The 16735-nt window shown below is 41.2% G+C and overlaps 1 protein-coding gene across 6 annotated transcripts in view; it reads right to left on the bottom strand.

The window, feature by feature from the left end:
• Nucleotides 1-42: 42 nt before the first annotated feature.
• anks1ab (ankyrin repeat and sterile alpha motif domain containing 1Ab) overlaps nucleotides 43-16735 on the bottom strand; it is a 72064-nt gene continuing 55371 nt past the window's right edge. For 2 of the 6 annotated variants that reach the window (XM_036124619.1, XM_036124617.1), the window contains exons 9-14: nucleotides 15735-15818; nucleotides 15494-15631; nucleotides 12799-12975; nucleotides 9841-9939; nucleotides 8944-9041; nucleotides 43-2759 (exon numbers count right to left, since the gene is read on the bottom strand). In XM_036124619.1, coding sequence (XP_035980512.1) covers nucleotides 2669-2759; nucleotides 8944-9041; nucleotides 9841-9939; nucleotides 12799-12975; nucleotides 15494-15631; nucleotides 15735-15818 — 687 coding nt within the window. In that variant the 3' untranslated portion in view covers nucleotides 43-2668. Of the gene's footprint in view, nucleotides 2760-6213; nucleotides 7071-8364; nucleotides 8459-8943; nucleotides 9042-9840; nucleotides 9940-12798; nucleotides 12976-15493; nucleotides 15632-15734; nucleotides 15819-16735 lie in introns of those variants that run through there. The other 4 variants (XM_036124613.1, XM_036124614.1, XM_036124615.1 and 1 more) reach the window with 4 other exon arrangements.

Here is a 16735-nt window from a genome sequence, read left to right as displayed (position 1 = left end):
ATATATATATATATATATAATGCTTTTAAGATTTTCTTCAAATTTTTCAAGTTCAGTCATATCTTTGGATTTGATTATGACATTATTATGTAACCAGTTACTTTCAGCTCCAGCCGGTGGTCCATTTAGATGGGAGGGTCATCTCTGCATAACTTGCTTACATGCTGCCTTGGTAATTTAAGCATTTGAAAGAGCTGTTCAAAAACCCTTAAAAGAATGCACAAGAAAAACAACGTGACTCGACTAACATGTGCTGCAGCTGCAAATCTGACCAAGAATGCCATTTTAGTTTTGTTAAATTTAAAGTTAAAATGGTAAATTTTTAGCTTTGCTTTCAAAAGAGAAATCTTAATTTCTAGTGAAATAATTTTCCCTGTGAAGTGTGCACATTTTGGATTTAAATCGTGAGCTTTGATCGATAGTGTGCAGCGTTTGCTGCTGCTGTGAACGTTAGCCTGTGTTAGCAAGGATGCTGCTAACGTCACGTTAGCACCAGAAATGCACCATTCTGTCCAATTAACACTTTTTGAGGTGAAATCTCCATGACTTCAAAAGGTGGAACGATTGGCTGCCCAGTGTGACGAAGTTCTCACAAGTCAGCTTCTGATTGGTTGATCAGTCCCCTGTGACGGCTCATCATCTGAAAGCGGATTAGTTTGGAAATTTAGACAGAACTATCAAGTGGACAAATTAGCCTGTCGAGGTTTGGTTGTATAATTGTCTGTCTTTGCTTGATATGCTATTTTATATCTGTCTAGTTTTGTGTAAAGTTCCTGCCGTATTTTATGTTGTTTTTTTTCTTCCTCTATACATGCAATGTTAGTACATTTATTTGGGGAGGTTTCATATTTATTGTCAAAGGTCAGATAAATAATTCAGGCTAATTTCTAATGGATTATAAAACTAACTGGTGTAGGAATGTTATTGTAATGTAGTTTTTCCTGTGAATAAGTAAATCACACCATTGACTAAAACATTAATGCAGATGATATAATTTCTATTTTGTTTGATTTTCATTGTACTTAGGAACAGCACATGGGCAGTGACTGTTGCCAAAGCCCTTCAAGCCAACATTTATTTTCAAGACCTACTGCTTGGTTGGGCTCTTCTACAAAAAAAAGAAAGAAAATAAATTCATAACATGAATGTAAAAAAATCCAAGTCAAAAAAACAACACTAGCTGTGACAGACTAACATCATGACTTAAGTTTAAAAAATGTGATTATTTAGCTGTTTCCTTGTTTTACCATTTTATAACTAATCTGTCATGGCTAAAATTTGACCATTAGATCAGAGTGTATTTTGGAGATTTTCTTTTTCCACCTGAACCCCCTGAGAAGCGGAAGAGCAGGTGGGATGATTTTGCGCGTGCACAGTTATTGAAAAAGGGACTTTGGCTTTTTTTTTTTTGTACCTACATTTCTGTAAAAAACGTCCACTCTACGTTTAAATAAATGAAGTGCAACATGCAAAAAGAGGAATTCTCCTTTAACTTTAAGTGAATTTGGTGGGAAGTTGCAGAGCTGTGCATTAGCTGCAAGCTAAATGTTCAGAAAGACTTTAAAAAAATTAATCGGGTTGTTGGAGACTTCCAGGATCCTGAAAGGAAGATGTTCTCTCTGCTTCACCACAAACAATGTTGAAATTGTTTCTTGAGCTAAAACCTTACTGAAGTTGTTACGGAGATCATGTATTAGTCTTTACATGTTGAATAAGTAAAACTGTGTTGTCATTTAAGTCTTTTTTCTGTCACCCCTAAAATAAATCGCCTCACATTTAAATTCTTTGTTCGTACTTCTTTTGATTCTGATGGTTCTGTGAGAACTAGACTACAAGAGCAACACTAATCTCTCTTTTCTCCCTCCAAAGATCAGCGAGAGCTCAGCTCCGCAACTTGAAAATAATAACGCAGACGAGAGGCACAAACGGGGCTAATCGTTTGTTTAGATTAGAAGTTGCGCCACCCACTAATCTCGTTCAGCGGGGAAAACAATGAAAGCACAATTGTACGATAATTACCGTCTTGTAATGTCACTTTTGATTTGGAAACAGCTGGTGTAACGTGTCTCTTTTTAACTGCTCAGCCATGTAAAGAAAATCAATGCTGACAACAGACTTGAGAGGGTTTCTTTAGTCTTTGTATTATTTAATATCATGAATATAATATTGCTTTGAAATTTGAAACAGTATCACATTTTCAACAACAAGCCATACTCTGACCACAAATATGGGCAAAGCATTGTATGCTGGTACAGTTTTCTCTCTCTCTTTGTCTCTCTACATTTTGGTACCCCTTTATCAAACCCAACTCTTGCCATCTTCAATAGACCTGAATCAACAGAAATTCGCATTAATCGTCTAAATTACTAAGGGTCTACAGTGCTCTACATGTAACAGTACCTTACAGACCTGTAAGCCACGCGGAGGCCAGGAAACAGACTTGACCCAGGGGCGATATACAGGTCCTGTGTTAGCCGGTGATGTGGGACCAAAAGTTACCTTTTTTATTTTATTTTTTTATCCTTTTGACTGTGAGTTGGGAATTCATCTTGGGAGCAGTGGAGGAGCAGGAGGTGTACAGAGTGAGACCTAAATGTCAGAGTAACACTAGTTGGCTCCTTCTCCTTCTTCTTCTTTTGTTTTTACCATATTCCCACTGCTTTGTGCACTAATTCAACACACGCAAAAAACACACTCGCATCGGCTGCTCCCCTTCCAACTCACAGCTTGGTGTCCGGAAACTTGAACGTTGGGGTGAGCTACACAGGGAGAATACGGATGTTAAAAAAGAGGACCGGTACATGCACAGCCACATCATGCTACCAAAAAACTTGCTTTAAATAGCTGCTCTTCATTAAAGTGTAATGCTTTTTTTTTTTTTTTCTTCTCCTTTTTTTTTTTTTAAAATAGTGTGCAGCCATATGAGAGCAGGTTGTCCTGGTGACACACAAAATGGAGGGGAGACGAGTGTGACAAAGAATTGGTGGAAACGGAAAGGGATGGGTATGGATTAGCGTGGAAACAGAGAGAGGGGGGGAACATAAAAGGCGCGTGTGGCAGATGAAAGAGTGGAGACGAGACGCCGCTACGGTACAGTACATACAGAGACTGCTCAGGCCAAGTGCATCAGAGGGGACAAAACACAAAGACACTGCCAAACATGCATCATCGGTGGAAGCTAACAGATAAAAGTCAGAACAAAGTGGCGATGACACCGACCACGGCGCCGCACACACACAACAGCAGCAGCAGCAGCAGCAGCTACATCTGAACAGTCTCCCTCACTTCTGCTGCGGCACACGCAAAAAAAACGAGGACAGCGGCCCGTGATGCAGCAGTCCAAACTTCCACAAGGACAGACAGAAACGAAGCGTACAGCACACACGGTCGGCAGTGCACAGGGGGTGGGGGGTTTGGGGTTGGGGGGGGGGGGTGGATAATAACCCAGTCACCTCTCAATCGCCATCTTCTTGTTAAGTCACAGTGCGGGAGGGAAACATAAATAGATAAATGAAACAATAACCCGTGCCGTTTCCAGCTTTGCAAAGCGATTTGCAGTCAACCAGACACCGAAACGTGTGAAGTGACACGCTGTGCATGTACTGTACCCAGTTTTAGGAAAACGGTGGTCAACAGAAACCCAAAGCGTTTAATCATGTATAATGAGCTACGCTATGAAGGGAAATGCCCATCAAACTGTGCCCGGGGGGGGGGGGGGGGGGGGGCTCGTTAATATAAACTCGTGTTAAAGAGACAGCTCAGGACGTCTGGAGTGGGGCTATGTTAGAAAGGTATTAGCAGTAAGTATCTTACCTGCAGCAGAAAACTGTTTTAGTGCCTTCATTAAGCAAAAATTCGGGCTACTTAGTCTGAGAGGTGGTCGGCTGGTTTGAAAGAGCCGAAACCAAAGCGGACTTCTGAAACTTATAAAGAACTACGACCTCAAAAATGCTAACGCAGTTTATGCCAAAGGCTTTTTATGTACCTGTGTACAAAAGGAACATTGTGTTGGGTGTTTAAATACAAGCTGTTGATTGGTTGATTACACATAGATGGTGCAACAACACCGAATAACTTCCTGCATGCAACATGCAATGAAAATGGACCACGCAACGCATCAGTGATCATAGTGACAGTCGGATTTAAAATGAAAGCTTGTAAGAAGCGTAGCAATAATAGAAGACATTTCAGCGCTATTATATTGATTTTAAACTGAATTACTTTACTAATAGGTAGTTATTCCAAGCGAGTACGCTATTTTATGAACCTTTCGACTATTGCTGGTTATTTTCATAGAAGATGACAAATTATTTTTAATGAAAATGTACAGAAAGTAGAACATGTAAAGCATTTCTGCTCTAGACTCTGGCCCTAGACTCAGCAAGATTCTATCTAAAAGTCTAAGATGAGAACTTAAAATTTCGACGTTCCACAAAAGTTTATAAATGATTTAAAGAAAAATGTCAGAGAGCATGAACCGAAATTTAAAGACGGCTTAATTGGATTCAGTATGAATGGATTTCATCCCTTTCAGCTGTGATATATTTGACTAACAATAAAAATAAGTTAGAAAGGATCGTCTGTTTTTTGTTAAGTTGAAAGCTAAAAATTAAGAAAATAGAGGTAAAAGTGATATAATGACATATTGCTACTGCACTACTGGATGTAAACGACACATTTTAATCTAATGGGCTGTTAAACATTTAAGATCTACAGGTTGTGCATCAACAAAACACTTTCTCGGTGTAGCCAGAGTGAAGGGGTTCATTTTCACTAAAGTAAAGCCAGATCTCTACACTCCCATAAGGCAGCCGCACCTTTTTGACAGAGATCCTAATAACAGGGAGACGACACAGCAGTGACAGCGTATCTCTGAAGCTTTTCATTTGTGTTGTGAAATGAGTCTTCACTCGCTTGGAATGACAGTAAAACCATCACAGGTACACATGTACACCAATTTTCGGCCTAGATATCTTTGGATCATATAGAGGATGTTTACAAAAATAACAAAATGCTCACTGCTCAGCACCTTATAAAAAGGTAGGTATTGTAAAAATGACATAGCATTCAATTAAAAGTAGTAATTGATATAATAATCTTTATTTGTCATGGCAAATTTTTACTTTTTTTTTTTTACATTCCAATAAAATGTGCCCTGTACATTTAACCCGTCCCTCAGGGAGCAATGGGGCCGCTACCGTACGGCACCCGGGTAGCTTTTCGGGGGCTAGGGGTTTTGCTCAAGGACCCAGAGTGGAAATCTGTGGGCTTCAAACCGGGGAACTTGCATCCTTCCCACAACACAAGCTTCCCTGCAACACCAGCTGAGCTTCACCCGAGTTTGGTTTTCCAGTGAACGGCTGTAGAGGGAGGGAACGTTTAGAGCCGACGGCGCCATTACGTCATGCTAAGAACATGCAGACTCAGCACATTTGACAGGTACCCGAGGAAGAGGAAGAGTTTGGGGTTTCCGTGTAAGTAACCCTCGGGCAGAGAAGCGCCATCGGCTTAAGGCCCATTCATACCCTACGTTTGGCCTACACGTCCGTATTTCTGTCCGTACGTTCTGTCCGTTGACTCCTTCATACCTCCGTTCGTTGAGGTGCGCAATAACCAATATTTCCTCTAGGTGGCAGTGCTGGGTGCCAATAATTCGTCAAACATGGCGACGGTCCAAGACGTGATTTTGTTGTATTTGCTCCGTAACTAAACTTTTTGTTTGTCCCTGTGCCCCGGACACGACACATCATATATGTGTGGGTAGTTGCGGACAAGCTCCGCAAGTTGTTCCTCGAATCCCGCCATTGTTTAGAGCCCAGAATTATAACCTTCTTCGTGATTTTGTTGACATTTTGTACTACAAACTCATTAGCGCCCCCACCGTTTCCGGTAGCATTGCTCCGTATTGATCAGTTTCGTCCGTAATCGTAAGCTCCCAATTTTCGTGTGAAAATATGGACGAAATCGACGGTTAGAACGTATGAAACACTCCACACGTATCCGTATCCGTCTTTTACGTGAGGTATGAATGGGCCTTTAGGGGTTCCTAAGATAGCGTTTGTAAAAACCACTGATATTATTTTAGTTTGTTGTTGTCTAAAGAAAGAAAGGTCCACTTTGATCTTTCTCCCTGCTCACTTGGATTTACGATAAATGAAGACACTAGAGGACTTATTTACTACGGGTGAGACATTAACTGGTCACTCTGTTTTGTTTTTTAACATAACCTCACGTCCAAAAATCCTGAGCAATCTTTTTAAAGAAATGATTTTTTTTAAGTGCAGATTACAAAACAAATGAAATGTGTGACTATTTTATCAGCTTTTTTCTGTAATATTCTCAGTATTTTACCTCATGTTGGGATATCCATGATCTGTTTTCAGTTACCTCCCATCTTAAAACCAAAAGTATCACAAAATGCACTAAAATTCAACTTGCACTGTAAGAAAACAAGGTTTAAAAAGGGATAGTGCTGTTTTTTTTTAACACAGTGCTTATAGTTTTGCTTTTTTTTTTTTTTTTTAAATGAAGAAGATTTGCAGGCTCTCAGCGCTACCGTTAATGCTGACAGGCACTGGGCAGTACAAGGCCAGACTCATCTCAACAAACCTGTACCATCACATAACCAACATCTCCTCAGTCACTCACAGTTCAATACAGCAGGAAATCCAAAATGTAGCTTTTTTTTTTTCCCGCACCCCCTTGCTTCCTTTCCGTCCATTTAAAGAAAAAACTGGTTGGAGGCGTGCAGCTGTTGGGTGCTGGAGTTTTGGCAGGACAGGAGATCAGGTGGGATTTTAAGTTGATTATAGTTACCGCAATATCGTGTAAGAAGGTTCTCAGCTCTCAGTCCGCTTTGAGTTCAGACATCAGTGATAGATTTGTGACCAATCCGCTTTGTGGTCTTACTATGAGTACTGTACAAATGAGTAAAAAAATACAGGTTGTTTGCTGCATGTTGCTGTTTTTGTCTTTCACTTATATATTTTTGTCCATCTTGTGTCCCATGCTAGCAAAGCAGCCTCCTCATAGTGCCTCACAGTGGTAGATGCCTGGTAAGACAGGACAGGCTACAGATGGAGAAAGAAAAAAACAAACTTATAACTGTCTTGAAGCAAAACAAATCAGAAAAAAAACAAAACATATACATAAAAATGTGAACAGAACAGTCTTACTCTCCTGAACTTAAATCTATATCTGTGGGAGTCTTAAAGGAACAGTTTGACATTTTAGGAATAATGCTCTAGTGGTTGAATTATGAAAAGACTGATAAACCATTTTACATCCGTGCGGAAATATTAAAATCCCAATATTATCTTCTGAAGGACACATCTGTTTTTATTTTATTACAAACAAAAGGGAAAAAAAAGAACCAAAAATATGGAAAAAAACATCTTTTTTTTTAGCCCAAACTTTCTAAACAATTATAGGCAAATGCAAAATGCTTCTGTTAATCGTTTAGTAAAAAGCTGAAAATCCAATCCAATGTTTATGCAGTGGAAAAAAAAAAAACGTGATGAAATAATTGTCTCAATAAAATTCTTGGAATACTAATTGTAACTGAAACATTTTCGCTATTGATACTTTAATTTTTTTTAGTTTGTCTGCTTGTCTGGTGGCTTTTACTTGGTTTTTCATAATTTCCTGTTTCCCTGCGGTATACATATAAGGTGACATATAGGCGTGTTTCTCTTAACTAGTTGTGAAAAATTGGAAAAACATGAGAGGCAGGATTGAAAAGCTTTTTTTAACCGTTTGAAAACTACTTTTCTTATTTGAATTGGATTTTAATGTTTGGATTGTGTGTTTTTGGTGTTTTAGATTCTCAAAAAATGTGAATAAAAGTGGGACAAATTCTGTTTTCACTGCACTTTCTTCCAGTTTTTCTTCCCCATTTCTAATTCATGATTAAATGCACTAGTTATGCTCCAGCTCTGCCAAATTAACAGCGGGAGCCATGCTGACCTCTGTTAACGCAGGCTAACTACAACATAGTTTCTGACCCCTGCAAAGACGGACTCTGCCCAAATGAAAGATTAGGCGTCTTTAATGTTATAAACAGAGGGAAGTTTGTATTTTTGCCATCTCATACAAAATGTTAAAGGTTATCAATATTAAGAAAATTCCTCCTGAAATGTCAAACTGCTCATTTAGTGTTTTGAACCCACAGACCAGTTTAGCCTCACACAAATCTCTAAAAAAAACCAAAAACAAACTTGAACTTGCTGAGAGGTCAAGTCTGAACAAATCAAAAATTAACATACTTGTTTTGCCTGTGGAGAAAAAAAACATAAGAAAAGAAGAAACAAAAAAACTGTCTTGAAAGAAAAAGAAGAAGAAGAAGAAGAAGAATAAAGACGCAACCTCTGGGAGCTATCGGGGATTTGGAGGCAGATGCAAGTTGTCAGGAAGAGGAGGATGAGGAGGAAGAGGCAGTTTGGTCGAGACGGCAGGGCCACTGTAAAATGAGATCAGTCCAGGATCATCCGTTCCAGGGCTCCGCCATTGGCTGCAGCAGCAACAGGCGAGGGAGGCTGCCGGGGGGGGGATGTTGGAGGGGGGGGGGGGGGGGGGGGGGGGGGGGGGGGGGGACTCAGGAGAGCCGCAGGAGTGTTTGTCATGGCATGTAGGAGGTCGGCGTGGGTTGCTGGGCAGGGCAAAGGAAGGTGCAGGAAGAGGCAGCCCTGAGGGATGCTATACCATCACAGTGAGAAGGCACGGGGCTCACATGTATATATCTCTCTGAGTGTGTGTGTGTGTGTGTGTGTGTGTGTGTAAGTGTGTGTGTGTGTTTCTCAGTGAGAGAAAGAGATGAGCAGAGAACCGGATGCAGGAGTAGAGGATAAAAAGTACGAGGGAGGTGCAGTGAGAAGGAGGGTCCTGGGGAGGGGACGGGGGACGAGGGGAGGGGCGGTCCGGCCTCAGAATATGGTGGTCTCGTACTTGGTGCTGACGGGACGCCTGTTGGAGTCCCGCTGGTCACAGAGCCAGGTGGTGCTGCCCAGCGACTGCATGTCGGCGTCCATCTCCAGGGGGTCGATCTGCCGGAGGGGGGTGGGGGGATGGGGGGGAGGAGGGAGGAGGGACGAGAGGAGGAGGTGTGAGACGTGCGGCAGTGGAGGCCCTTCGCGCCACACTGACAAGTCCTCAGCTCACACAACGTGCATGTGGATCAGAGGTACAGTCAGTCCAGTGATCAGGTTATAATCACAGACACTGAGGGCTCAATCCACAGAAAATGGATGACATTTGACAGAAAAGAAAAAAAAAAAAAAACCCTCTCAGCCTCTGTAAGCGGCGGCAGCAAACCAAACATACGACTCTCTGGGGGTTACGCTGATTACTAGTTCAGAAGCACCACCGTCTTCACACTTTCTGCTGATATAATTACTTCAACACAGCTAAAAAACAAAATTATTATTATAAAACAAGCCCTAGGTATTTGTAATTTTTCAACCATCCATCTGAGACAACCATGACATTATTGTTGCAATGGATTCCAACCCTCACTATGCTTTTTAACCAGGAGCTTTACAGACTCTAAATCCCACAAAACCCCTCCGCCACGCTCCTGTTTTCGACTCTGACATGTAGGATGGAGATGAGAGATGGGGAAAGCAAAAAAGGGATGAAAGGAGGCCTCTCTGAGATCCAAAATGTTAAAAAAACCCACAAACGGTCAACGTGGCACTGCAGAATCCACACACGCACACACACACGCACACACACACACAGAAGAAAAAAAAAAATCATAAGAAAAATCGATATAAGGGAGACATTTGTGTGTAAGCAGATGTATGGTGAGCGAGGACTGAAAAAAAGGAAAGGAAAGAGAAGGACCTGGATTCCAGGGCTAACAGAGTGCAACGGGAGGAAGGAAGGACGGTGGGTAGTACACGTGTGACAGTGACAGCAGCGGCATTCGAGCAGAGGGGCGCCCTGGGAAGCAGGAGGACCGAGAAGACAAGAACAAAGACATGTTATAAAAAAAAGGAAGGCAGGAGAGGACGGACAGAGCATTAAACGGGCAGTGAGGAAATCCAGTGGCAGCATAGGGGGGAAAAAAATTGTTTCAGGAATCTGTTTTTCCTGACGGGGGGGACTTTGGGCAGCTACCGTCCGGTTCGCAGCGGCTGAGGTCGGCGGCACGTTGCAGCCGTGAAGATGGAGCAGAATGTGATTAATTAAACATCGCGTTGTTTTTTTTTTTTTGTTTTGTTTTGTCGTGAGCAGCACGTTTCCTCCGCAAACGCGGACGGATTATGAAACGGAGAGCAGAGGCGTGCGTAAAATACTTTCCTCCATCCTTCGGAGGTGTGAAAGGATTTATTTAGATGATAAACTGTTTTTAGGCCAACTTTGATTTAGTCTCTGCCAAGTGTTTTTTGTTCAAATCAGTGCATCTTTCCGTTTTTGTTCCTGCATCTCTGTGAATCTGAGCCACGGATTCATTTTTTTCTTTTCTGCATCTTTTATGCGTTTATGCATCTGTCGGAGTAACTCAAACAAGCGTTGCATTTGGCAGAGCCTTCCTAATCACCCATTACCATAAAAGCCTTTCCTAATTACTTTAAAACAAAGAGCAAGAGCAAGAGTGTCAGATTTCTCCATATCATCTTTGAAATGCTGGAATTAGTTGTGGGTTCGCCACATGGATCAGCTGCTTAGGGGGTTGCTGACTGTTTGCTTTAGGATCTGTCTTTTTTTTTTCAGTTGTTGTAAAGCCATGGATGCAGCTGCCAAGTACATACTTAGGACCGCTTATGCAGTTTAAAACAGTTCAGGGCGGGGCATTTAAAGAGAGGAGTGTTTAACTGACTGGGGCATGTCAGAATATCCTCAAAAACTTAATTTGTGTCTGTAATTTAGCAGAAAGGCTACGCGGAGTTTGAAATAAAGTGTTTATTTCTGTCCTTTGGGTCACAGCTTATGAAGATCCAAAAAACAAACAAACATAAGACCAATTAGAATTGATTTTTAGCACAGAAATCTTACGTTACGGAGGATGAGCTACAAAATGTTAATTACTAGCAACGTTGGCTGTGGACAGAGCAACGTACAAGTTGAGGAAAGTTGAGTGGAGTTGGTCGACTATTTTTTTCAGGTCCAAAGTCAGCACGGCCATCTACCAGGACCTTTTAGAGCAGGCCATGGTTCCCTTTGCTAACAAGCTTAACAAGATGCTGAATTTATTTTACAGCAGGTGCTGATACCAGCCGACACCACCAAAACACCAGTACGGTAAAAAAATAATAAAAATGCACAGAGAATGTCGTCTGCACACACGGGATGCTAATAAGAGGATTAAAAGGAAGTTTTCCTCTCCACTGTCGCTTCATGCATGCTCAGTATGAGGCATTGCTGCAAAGCCATCAGCAATGCAGACGACTGTCCACTGTGGCTCTACGCTATTTCAGGAGGAGTGAATGCTGCTTGGAGAGACTTGATGCAACCTGCTGGGTTTCCTTAGAGAGGAAACTTTTTGACCCAATCTGTATAATCTGATTGAATTTGACTTTGGAAAGTGCCTTGAGATGACATGTTTCATGAATGGGCGCTAAATAAATAACACTGAATTGAATTGAATTGAATCCTGTATTAACCCCATTTTTTTTTGTTGGTTTTATTTTAATCAAATTTTCTGAGAAGCCGAAGTAGCTGCAAGCCAAAAATGATCAAAATGAACTGAAACAAATACACTGATCACTCTTTTTGTAACTAACCTATATAAAGTATGCTTTTGGAGGCCAGATGCAAGTTATCAGGAAAATAAGTCAATTTCATATTTATTTTTTTATTGAATTACTGAAACAAATGATCTGTAAATGACAGTCCTCTAATTAACAGAGGTGCCACCCGTATTTGTCCAATCTGTTGAAATCTGCCAGTCTCAGCCGCCGCACACGTCACGTCACACGACGGAGAGTTGCTAACGAGACACCGATCTGCCGTGTAAACCACAGAAATCGTTAAGGTTGTAACAACTGGAACGGTGTGGGACGGGGGCTTAGCAGACAGTTAATAGCTCTTTGGAGATGATGTATAAAATCTGTTTAAACCAACAACATTCTGCAGCAGCACCAACCATTAAAAGTAATCACAGACGACAGAAATCAGTCCCCACCTCATCTAAAGCCTAAACACTGAGCCAGGCTCATTATGCAGATGTGTGCGTACTCCATATTTTTTAACGGACGACAGGCAGGTGGTAAAACAAAATGATTTGTGTTTCTGCATAAGCAGTCGGTCCTGCAGTCTGCACGCTCTCTCAGGTGACAGTGATTGTTGAATGCCTATAATATGCTGCCAGAGAGGTCAATATGTCAATGCGCCTCCCGAGGGGGGACCTGTGTGAACATTTACGCAGCCCACTCAATCAGAGGTGAGAACACGCGGGCGGGTCTGCCCACCGGGGATGTGGGGGGGGGCTGAGCCCTTAGAAATGGCCCGCAGCGAATCATTCATCTGGCTGTAAGCAACGAATAAAGCTTTCATTTATCACTGTTTTCTCCGCATGTGCGCCAATGGGAAATCTGCGCTGATCGGGAGTGACTCTCATTGCTGTGGGGTGTGTGAGAGGGAGCTGGTGGATAAAGTGATGACTCATCACTTTTTTTTTTTTTCTTTCCCCCACACGCAGCAAATCTTCCATTGTAGGTGGGCCCAATGGGGAATTGAGTAGCAAAGGGACAAAATCCCGGTCACGAGGTCTGCTGCATGTTTTTACCTGTTCTTTCAAATTTAAATAACAAGAAAAGCCCAATAAGGGCCAAGCTTTTTTTTTTTCTTGATACTCACCGCTGATCTTCTCATGCTGTTCCACGACTGAGACACCGGGCGGCTGGTTTTGGTTTCTATGAACTCTGAGCCCAGAGACGTTGGAGGCACGTACTGTCTCGCCCTGGACTGAACCGCCATCTGATAAGCCACCTCGAATGCCTGTCCCAGTGTTAGGATGATTTCGTAGGTCTGGATCTAAGTTAGATAAGAAAAAAAAAAGTGCAACACAATGTGAGAAAAGGTTCGGAATGAGCTGTCACAGAACAGCTTTGTCTGAGTACGTATATTGACATGTTTATTTAAAGCAATATGTTGTTGAATGTTTCCGCGTCAGAGCAAGTAGTGCATAAATATGCAGAGGATGGTAGGTGATACATGGTTCTTGACCTGTTATGATAAATAATCTGAAAAGTGTGGCATGCATTTCTGTTCAGCGTCTGTATCTCAGTGTTTTGCACAACCAGCCTTTGCCGCAATAACAGCTGCAACTTATTTGGCATAGGTCTCTACCAGCTTTGGACATGTTGAGAGTGATTTGTTTGGCCAGTCCGCTCTACTACTTTGCAAAATAGCCAATGCTTGGTCAGGCTTGATGGGGAGTGTCAGTAAGTCTTGCCACATATTCTTAATTGGATTTAGGTTTAGGTTTTGGTTGGGCCATTGTAAAACATGAATATGCTTATACCTAAACCATTAAATTGGAACTCTGGCTATATCTTTAGGTTCATTGTAATAAACAAAGGTGAACTGATGCCCGACTGTGTCCACCTTCACATCTAGTCTAAACTGCTCTGAATACTTTAGCTTTCCATAGACTTGGATTCTTGCTCATATTTTATTTTTACACACATATGAAAAGCACATTTTGTACAGATGCGCTATACTCCATTGTGTTTGCACATGTTTGGACAGAAGATATTTTTTCTTGCTGTGTAGTTGCTAATATTATTACTAATAATAACCGTTTTGCAGCTTGTGGATAGTGCCTTCCTCTATACATAGTGTTCACCTCAGGTTTTGCCTCTCTGGATCACAGCCATGTCCTTCCAAATGTTTGCTGTGTCCCCTACAAGGCCAGGGGCGACCTAAAAACAGGATTTCTTATAATGATCCATAAACAATAATGGCTGCGTTCTTTTGGCACGCAAGGCCTCAGTACAACCGTTCCCCGATGGACAGTTGTACTGAAACTGTAATTGCGATTACAAATTGCAAATTGTAGTTGACAATAAAGATTGATTGCCACTCTTCCATAAAGACGAGAGCTGTGGAGTGTTTGACTAATTGTTTTCCTGTCTACTACCAGAGCGGTCAATCTATGCTGTCTGAAGACGATTGGTTGCACTGAACTTTATTTAAGGCTATTTTTTAAGGGAAATAGGAGCCAAATACAAACGCACACCCTACTGTTGTGGCCATTTCTGTTGGATTTTTGTAAACCATGAGTCCTATTTATTTATTTATTTTTCCCTACACTGTTAGATTATACCTAAATTAGTTTGAAACCAAAATCTGTAATTTTATATTTAGAATTGTTTAAATTACTTTGGTAATTTTTTAGACTCTTCCATTAATTTAAGAGATGAAGAACACAAGAAGGGTTGGGTGAAAATGGCTTTTGTTTGTCAAATGTCCCGTGTGACAACGGGGAGGTTGTAAAATGATTTTATTTCATCTTTTTATCCCTGTTTCATCACATTTATGAACTTGTAACGTCAGATTAAGTTAACTTTGGTTTTTATCTGAGTTGTAAGAGGTGTTTAGTTATTGTTTTGTCCATATTTTTGCTGAAAAGAAAAAACATGTATTTTTCTCAAACAATCCACTTGGAAGTGCGTTCAAGCTTCAAACCACCTGTTGCTGCCCACTGCCTTTCATGGAAAATTGTGTTTTTTGGAAGGCATGACACATTTAAGATATTTCTTTGTGAAGAATTTTGCACGCTACTTTCCTTTCACTTCCTACTTTATGTTGATCAGTCAAAAAATATCCTAAGGTTTTGTGTTCTTGGAGTCGCAAAATATGGAACAATTCAAGAGGTATTAACACTTTTACAGGGCACTGCATTGAAGGCACATACAGCTGTGTGTATGTTATGGACTAAAACTTTGTTTCTGCACAAACAAATAAATGTATAAAGAATGCGCCTGCTTTTCGACATATGCGTAAGCAAACGTGGTTCTCTTTTATGAACCTCAATGACAACAAAATAGTGAGATGGCGGTTCAACACATGCAACATCCCCAATCGACACATTAGCCCCGAATAACTGCATGTCTCACAAATGTTTGTAAAACAACTACGAGAAAACAGGAAACGTCAGGAGAATACCTTCCTGATTAAGAAACCCAGATTTTCACTGACTGTTGACAATTATTACCGATAATTGCTCTATAAAACCCCACTTCGTACAAGAAAGACACAAAATACAAAGATAAAAGATTGTCGTCGACCCTTTCACAATTACCAAGAGGGTCCTTCATGTTAAAATTGATTCAGTGTAACAGCAGGTTTCAAATCAAGCCATTTGACGAGCTAATGAAGGAGAAAAAAAAAACTGTCAACAGGATGTTTGTGTGTAGGTTGAACTGCAGGAAGCTGATGACACGCAAAGAGTCGGTGATTTTCATCATTCCTCTCCTGAGGAAATCGCACACAGGTGCACGCGTTTCTTTGTGTTTTATCGCAGCTTAAAACTGATTCGAACACTTACGACTTCCACAGTGCTGAAGACATGACAGAAGTGATGGCCGCTCTTCGAATCCTTGGTGATGTAAGCAAACGTACAGAGGTCATCTGGGTCCTGGGCGGCACACGAGATGTTTCTGATCTCGTGCTCTGCGACTATAGTCTGTTGGAGGCAGAGAAATGCAGGAAGAAATGAATCTTCATCAAGTCGACCGCAGCGTTTGTGTTGGACTGTTCATTAAGCTCGGATGCCGACGTCACCGTACCTTAGTGGCGGCATCAATGAACTTGACACCTCTGTAGGTAATGGACAGTATGACGACTGGGCCCTTTTTGGAATCCTTTGATTTCTGAAATAAACAAGGCTCACATTATGGTTGTTTTCATAAGTAGCAATAATCAACGAAAGCTTATTAAATCCTGTGTGATCTCGATAATCTCCCAGTTTTTGATACACCCATGTTCAGTGATTGTTGCTTATTTGCTGGGATTCAATGATTTATAGCGTTGGTCACTAGTTTCTAATATACACTCATTATGGCCATGAATTTTGGGTTAATTTGGGACTATTCAATATGTACCGTAGTTGGGACATTTTTCTTGCAGGTTGCACCACTCAAGTGTATGCATACACCACCACTGATATTTGCTTAAATCTGTCAGTAAGTTGCTCCGGAACCACGCAGTGTTTGTAACTATCATCAAGCTTTTCCCATAATCGTGTCTCAATGTTTGACCCCCTACTTCTGGTAGAATCGGTGGGGTTAATCTAAAATGGTTGGTTTCCAGGAACCGGCTCTGGCTTTTAAGCTTAGTTGACAGATTTTTAATTGTGTTGAGGTCGGCGCTTCACAAAAGCCATTCCAGTAGGTCGGTGTTAGCTTGCTTTACCCTTTCAGAACTGGTTCATCGTGTGTGTTTGGGATCACTGCCTGGTTGGAGGATCTAACTTGTGTAGACGTGTCAATCATTGACCAAAGCTACACCGGAAATATGGGTGACAAAGGTCAGTAACATCAGATCATAGCGGTCCATCTACAGTTAAACGTCTATAAGTCATGTGGTTTGTGAAGAAGGGATTTGTATCCTCAAAAATCCCAATTATCTCAACTCTTGATTCAACACCTCAAGTAGGAATATATGATATTCTGGCCATACAACATGCTGTCCTCTTGCACTGATAAATTAGTCTAAGGTTAAATAATAAAAAAAAATCTGTTTTGTCTATCCTTGAATGCTCTTCCCTTTCACATTCTCTGCTAAATTT

The sequence above is a fragment of the Fundulus heteroclitus genome, chromosome 20, assembly GCF_011125445.2.
Source record: "Fundulus heteroclitus isolate FHET01 chromosome 20, MU-UCD_Fhet_4.1, whole genome shotgun sequence".
In the NCBI taxonomy this organism is placed as follows: domain Eukaryota; kingdom Metazoa; phylum Chordata; class Actinopteri; order Cyprinodontiformes; family Fundulidae; genus Fundulus; species Fundulus heteroclitus.
This window is presented reverse-complemented; position numbering and strand designations above follow the sequence as displayed.